Raw genomic sequence first — 7,421 nt, 5'->3', positions numbered from 1 at the left:
TTCTCTGTCACTACCGTAAGGAAAGGGAACGGTCTGGCTTCTGGGGCAGGTTATGCCTCAGAAGGGGCTGGATCACGTCAGCATTTGCACCATGAGGTTTTTAATTGAGGACTGATGACTGTAAAGGGCTTTTCACTTTCATTTGAGACTAAATCGTCCTCCCTTCCGCTTCCCCGATGAATTCAAATCACCGATTCCCGAGTGAAACGCTTTAGGTGTCGCTCTGCATTCCTGTCACACACGACTGCTCAAGGGCTACTCAGCCAACTCTTAAACAGCAGCAATTTTAAAGAGGACAGGAAAAAGCTTAATAGCTTAATGTCACTGCAAACCAGCCACAGCTATTCCAAGAGAGAGAGAGACACTGGGAGCTGCACAGCCCCGGCCCTTTCTCGGGGTCACTTGGTCCCTCTGAGCCACCTCCTCTGCCAGAGCAGCAGATCCTCGCTGTGGGGAGGAAGAGGAACACGCCAGCAGTTAGGGCATCTGCTCGTGGAGGGACATAGGAAGGTTCAATGCTTCTCTGCACCCTGAAGAAATCATTTTGGGTGTGCATTCACAGCTGGATGGGCATGTCTAGCCAGCAGCTGTGATGAAAACTCTGAGGACTCAACAGCCTGGCTTATGTCTATTCAGACCTGATGGGATTCTGGGCACACGCTTGGCTGGTTGGCCTGTGACCTTGCTACCATGACCTGTTCCTGCCAGGGGTGAGAGTGCTGAACAGTATTTGATAGATCACAGAATCCCAGGATTGCCCAGATTCAAAAAGCCCTTTAAGATCATTGAGTCCAACCATGAACCCAACACTGACAAGTCCCCTATGACTAACCCATGTCCCTCAGCACTGTGTCTACACGACTCTTCAAGCCCTCCAGGGATGGGGACTCCACCACTGCCCTGGACAACCCCTTCCAATGCCTGACAACCCTTGCAGCAAAGAAATTCTTCATCACATCCCATCTCAACTGCCCTTGGTGCAACTGGAGCCCATTTCCTCTTGTCCTGTCCCTTGGTCCTTGGTTGAACAGACCCACCCCCACCTCTCTCCACCCTCCTCCAAGGGACTTGGACAGAGACACAAGGTCTCCTCCCCTCAGCCTCCTTTTCTCCAGGCTCAACACCCCCAGTTCCCTCACCCGGGAACTCAGCACACTTGTGCTCCAGACCCTTCCCCAGCTCCGCTGCCCTTCTCTGGACACTCTCCAGCCCCTCTCCAGTGGCACCACTCACTGCCATCCATGTGGCAACTCCCCAGCTTGCTCTGTGCAGCTCACTGGCAACGTTTAAGCCACTCAGCCCCATCTGAAGAGCTCTGGGAACAGACAAAGCCTTGACATGGGGCTGAACTAACCTGGTGCAGGCTGGGCTGAGGACTGTGTCTCAGCACAAGGCATCCAGGCTCATCCTTGGGCAGCGCAGACGAGCTGCAGCCAACACCACGGGCAACCCATGCTGAAGCCTGCTCTGGCTGTGGGCACTTTCTGGGGGTCAGTGAGGTCTAACCTGCCTCACTGGGAGAATAAACCATAAAAACTGCTGAGGTATAAAGCAGTAGTTAGGGATTGTTCAGCAAAGCTTGCTGGGAGATAATGTAATAGTTTTGTATTGAATATATAGTATTTTGGAGTCTGAAGAGGCACAGAAAGATGCTGAGCAGCAGCACAACCCTCCCTCATCACCCAGTCCCAGTTCTCTCCTCTCTTGCTCTCAAAGATGAACCAAAGCTGCTTGTTTCTTACCGAGGACGGTGCCTGAGCTCCAGGAACTGCTGCAGCCTCCCTCGCTCTGCGCCTGCTGCTGGCTCTTCATCAGCTTGGCCGTGAAGGAGGGCATGGAGCTGAGCGCCGAGTTCAAGGCAGTGTCCAAACTCTCCGACAGTTTCTGTTCGTGAGAGACCAGATCTGCAAAGAGAAGGACAAGTTCGAGAAGCGGAGGCTGGGAAAAAGCAAGCTGTCAATGTGCAATAGAGACACTGCTTTGCCTCAACCCCTAGGACAACACGTGGGACTTTAGGAGCTTTGTCGTTTGTTTTCTCGAGAGGTCTCTTTTCCCCACCAAGATTCCAGGATGGGGATGTAGTGCCTCATCTCCTTTGGGTCCTAGAGATGAAAAGCCCTACAGATTACTGTCAGACATTCATCTCATGCCATCTCAATGAACATTCAGGTGCCAGCTTCTGCTTTTGCCACTGTAACAGGCACTGGTGAGGCCGCAGCTCAAGTGCTGGGTTCAGTGTTGGGCCCCTGAGTCCAAGAAGGACATGGAGGTGCTGGAGCGTGTCCAGAGAAGGGCAACGGAGCTGGGGAAGGGTCTGGAGCACAAGTGTGCTGAGTTCCCTTGTGGCTGAGGGAACTGGGGTTGTTGAGCCTGGAGAAAAGGAGGCTGAGGGGAGACCTTGTGGCTCTGTCCAAGTCCCTTGGATGTGAGGAAGAATTTCTTTGCTGCAAGGGTTCTGAGGCATTGGAAGGGGTTGTCCAGGACAGTGGTGGAGTCCCCATCCCTGGAGGGATTGAAGAGTCGTGTAGACACAGTGCTGAGGGACATGGGTTAGTGGTGAACTTGGCAATGCCAGGTTTACAGTTGGGCTAGATGATCATAATGGTCTTTTCCAACCAAACCATTCTATGATTCTATCTGCAGGCCTGAAAAAGGCCAAAATGCCAAATGATGCAGAAACCCATTTCCCTCTGAAACCCCAGGCAGCTCCCTCAGCCTGTTCCACCAAAGATCGCAGCCCAACACTCCCAGGCTGGCTTCATGCAGCCAACTGGGAACATTTACACCACTAACAAAATCTGGGGGACTCTTTTTCAAATTTTTTCCTCTCTGTCCCAGTTCTGAGTCAAGGGATGAAGCCAAAGGCACAGGGTTGGATCCTTCCCTGCAGCCTTTTGTCCTGCGCAATACCGAAGGCGTTAATTAAGACTGTGCATTAAGAGAATGTTGTCTGCATCACTAATTCTGTTAAATCCATCTCCCAAAGGAAGTTCTTGGAATCAGTGCTGCACATTTGCCACAGCAATCAAGGCTGATGAAATACTGAAGCACGAGCTCCCTGGGCTCAGCACTGTGCTTTTATTTATGTACGGGCACAGCTCCCTCAGGAGCTTCAGGATCCCACGGGGCAGTCCCTGCTCCTGTGGGGCTGGGAGACATCCCCCACGGGAGCTGTTACACACCTCTGCAATAAAAATATCAAGTGATTCCTCCTAAAACATAGAATGAGCTTTAGACTGAGAGATCAGAGCTGAAATGTGCAGCCTGTCTTCTGATTTTTTCTGGTATTACCAAACAACAATTGTTTTCAAACAAGTCTTCAAAGAATTTTTTTAAAAATTCAAACAATCACCTCAGCTTTTTCCTTGGAACATTTTTGGGCAGTTTTGGGAGAAAAGTGAAGGGAGTGGCCAGCAGGTTGAGGGAGGTTCTCCTCCCCCTCTACTCTGCCCTGCTGAGGCCACATCTGGAGTGTTGTGTCCAGTTCTAGGTTCCCCAGTTCAAGAGGGACAGGGATCTTCTGGAGAGAGTCCAGTGGAGGCCACAGAGATGATGAGGGGCCTGGAGCATCTGCCTGACGAGGAGAGGCTGAGAGAGCTGGGACTGTTCAGCCTGGAGAAGAGCAGCCTGAGAGGGGATCTGATCAATGTCTATAAAGATCTGAAATGTGGGGGCCAAATGGATGGGGCCGGGCTCTTCTCGGTGGTGCCCAGTGACAGGACAAGGGGCAATGGGCACAAACTGGGACACCAGAAGTTCCAGACAAACTGAAGGAAAAACTTCTTTACTGAGAGGGTGTTGGAGCCCTGGGAACTCCTTCTCTGGAGATGTTCAAAACCCGCCTGGACGCTTTCCTGTGCAACCTACTGTAGGGAACCTGCTTTGGCAGGGGGGTTTGACTAGATGTTCTCCTGAGGTCCCTTCCAACCCCTGTGATTCTGTCAGTGAGAGGTACCAGCATGCATGAACAGCAATCAGAAGCTGTGGGCCACCTTTTGACGTGTTACAGACCTCTGGTTTAGAGAACACAAGAAAACTGGACTTACCTGCCTAGAGAGACATCCCTGATATGACCAGGAGACACCTACACACCGTGTATTTACACCATCTGACTCAGACCAGACCACTTGCAACAGACTCTAAATCTCAGATATCTATGAGATATGAGATCACTAAAGATCTCTCTTTCCTTTTTTTTTCCTCCTCCCAGCTTAAATTTACCTTCCTCCTCCAGTGAGATTATTACCTAGAGCAGCAACTCAAGTTTAACGACAGAAAAGAGAAGTGCTGCTGTCTGAAGTACAGTTCCATCCACCTAACAGTTGCACTGGCAGCAACTCCCAAGATGTTTCAGGAATTCCTGTGCAAACAAGGGAGAAAGCAAAGATGGCAAAATAGATATGGATTCAGGTAAAAGATCTAATGTGCAGCCAAAAGGAGCAATTGCCCGCGAGCCAAGATCTTCACCACGGCCTGGCAGCTGAAGGTACCAGTTGTTAGAGGATAAACCACAAGAGGGAACAGATTTTGGGGAAGAGAGGTGTGAATCTCTGTGATATTTAAACCACAGGTCATCTCTGCTTTCTAAGGACTGTCACCTCCTCACCAGTCCTGCCTGCTGCTGGAGCTACAAGGAGCATCCTGCACTCCTGCTCCCAGTGCTTGGTGGATCCAAAGCTCTGCCTGCGTTGCCACAACGCCGCCTGGGCTGCCTGGTGAGAAGCTGTAGCACAGCTGGGGACCCAGGTGGGTGAAAGCACTCGGCTTTTCAGGGAATTTATCTCAGTGTTGCAGGTCTGGGCTGTTTTTCTGCCTCCTGGAGCTTAAACCCAGCAGAACAGCAGCCAGATTGCCGAGAAAAGCGAGGATAAAAGGAAACCAGCGCCCATTGCCTTCCACTGTAGACACAAGTCACATCCTCTGTCTAATGTCTCCACCTGGCTTTGTGCTTTAACTAACTGTAAACCCTGTGTGAGCCTCTCCCAGCCTGTGCTGTCTTCCCCCTGCTCTGAAGGCAGCAGTGCCTGCAGTTCCTTTGCTGCTGTCTGCTCCAAGCCCTGGAGCTGATGCACAAAGATTATCGGGGACCAGAGGTTGTGCAGTGACATGTTCCCCGAGTTCAGCCTCTGCCACACTAAGAGCAGCCCTGTCAGAGGGTAAGGAGCCAGCACATCCTGGGGAGACAATCTGTGCTCAGACTGGTCCCCTGCACCAAGAGCCCAGGCTGGCAGTGCCTGGCTAGGGAAATCCAGGAGCAGGATTAGTGCCCTGTTCCCGCTTTCCTCACCACCTCACACCTCATGGCAAGATCCACTCCAGCCAGGACTCCCTCGTGCCATCACCACTGCACCACGAGACATTTCTTTTCCTGCTGTTGCATATTTTCTTGCTGATGTAAGGACATATTGGATGCCTGGGATAGTAAATCACTTGTGATAAAGAAACTTCAAACCAGCACACTGTGAGAAAAACCTTGCCTCCACAGGGACAGTGGTTTGCAAGGAGGGAGAAGAAAGGAAATACAAACCAAACGGGGAACAAGGTGACCTGAGCAAACAAGAGGTCTGTGAAACAGACTGCAAGGGGAACACAATGAGAATGATGAGCCTAGAGATGAGGAAAAGTGAAACAGAAGAGAAGCAAACACCATCCAGGATGGCAGGTTGTGCTGAGGGGAGGTGAATGAGACAGTGACCTGACTTCCACGACATCTATCAACAGCAAAATACAACAACAGCCTCAAAGCTTTCTTGAGATGGGATGGGAACCTGTACGGGAGCCTCCTGACTTGAAAACCTGTCCCTGGGCTGTCAAGACACTGAAGAAACACGAGTGACTCAGGGAGCCACGATACCTGTGGAACAGTCCATGTGGATCAAATGCGAGTCACTGTCAGTTTTCATTTTTTTAGCACTGTTCTCTGAGGTAGACGTGACAAATAAGTTTGTAGAAGAAAAATAGGGCGGCTGCACGGAGCTCTGATCCATACAGTCCATTTTCCTTTTCAGAGAAGACATTGTTATGGAAGAAGGTACGAGCATTTCCGAGGAGTGAGCCCTCCCGAGCAGGTTGGTGCCAGGGATGCTGTGCTGTAGGAGGAAGTGGTCTATCCTGGCCTTGAGGGTAGGGTGAGGTAGGGGCTGCGAGTGCTGGCTGAAGGCCACCCCAGTGAAAGGATCACTGGGTACCCTGCCCCAAGATGCCTCACTCCTGTTGCATTTCTCCAAGGTGGTTTGATCAATCACCTTCCCAGAAGGCAGGAGCATGGGGAAGGTCATGATTTCCAGAGTGATGGGATCTAGGAATTCTTCAGGGATGTCTTGGACAACATCCACCAGCTTGCGGAGGGTCTGCTGCTCGCTGTCGTTGGCGCTGAAGGGCACGCAGTCGCTCTCCATTGGTGTCCAGAGCTCTGGCTTGAGGCTGCTGACGTCCTGGGTGAAGAACTGAGAGGCCACCTGAAAGACACCCTCGATCACCTCCTGTGGGCACGACTTGGCAGGTTGTCCCCACACCTCCAACCGTTTAATGCAAGGCAGGCCGCCCCCGGCCACATGGGTGATGCAGATTTTTAAGTGCGACACATTGCTCAGCGAGGCAGGTCCATTGTTCCAGAGGTCTTGAGATGCAGAGCCAGGGTAGGAGAAGACATTTTCCATCTGATGGAAGGGAGGCCTCGGCTTGAAACCCCTGTGGCCGAATGTCACTTTGCTTTGATTTTTTAAGACAGCTTTTCCCACCAGTGTGAAAGTGTCTTTGTCTGACACAGGCTGACTGGCCAGACCTGAGAACTGACCCTCAGGGCTCTGCAAAGAGGTTTTATTGCATGAGGTAGAGGTGTAAACTTCGAGGCCAGAGAAGGTTTGGTATCCCCCAGATGAGATGTCGATATTAATCCTGCAGATCTCAATGTTGAAGGGAAAAGAGATTGTGACGTGGACTGGAGGTTTGATGAAGTATTCGCTGCGGAAACCACGATTTCTCCTGGCGAGGTCTTCAGAGATCAGATTCTCCACTTCGTAACCATCAGCAGAAATCTGTGTTTCAAGAGAAAAATGGATTTAAATTGAAGGAAGAAAATAAAAGGAAACTAATTTCACAAGCACTTATGTAGATTTGCAAGATGACATCAACCAGGAACCAAGGCTGCGGTTTCACGTGCAGCTGAGACAACACAGGAGATCCCTGCTGCTGAGAAGGAGCAGACCCACTCCCCCCTGCTCCAGCCACGTGGCCCCATCCACTCTTCTCTGCAACCTGTTACCAGAGCTGATGTACCTGCTAAAGGAGTGGAAAATCACGGATGGTTTGTGGTTTTGGCTGGGTCAGTGAAATAAATCAAGTGGGAGAGTGTGACCAGGAGCAGAGCACGTCAGCGTGGGGGAGATGGGAGTCTTCTCCAGACCCACTCCCCCCTGCTC

The 7,421-nt window shown here is 51.2% G+C and overlaps 1 protein-coding gene across 1 annotated transcript; it reads right to left on the bottom strand.

The window, feature by feature from the left end:
- Positions 1-1,742: 1,742 nt before the first annotated feature.
- UBOX5 (U-box domain containing 5) lies at positions 1,743-7,049 on the bottom strand (the record flags this gene model as incomplete). Its single annotated transcript, XM_010174548.1, has 2 exons — positions 1,743-1,904; positions 5,855-7,049. Coding segments are annotated over 2 exons (1,357 nt in total), but the record flags the coding sequence as incomplete, so codon positions are not given.
- Between the last annotated feature and the right edge of the window lie 372 nt (positions 7,050-7,421).

Source organism: Antrostomus carolinensis, unplaced genomic scaffold (genome assembly GCF_000700745.2).
Source record: "Antrostomus carolinensis isolate BGI_N321 unplaced genomic scaffold, ASM70074v2 scaffold25838, whole genome shotgun sequence".
Lineage (NCBI taxonomy): Eukaryota > Metazoa > Chordata > Aves > Caprimulgiformes > Caprimulgidae > Antrostomus > Antrostomus carolinensis.
Note: the sequence above shows the minus strand (reverse complement) of the source record. Positions and strands in the feature narration are given on the sequence as shown.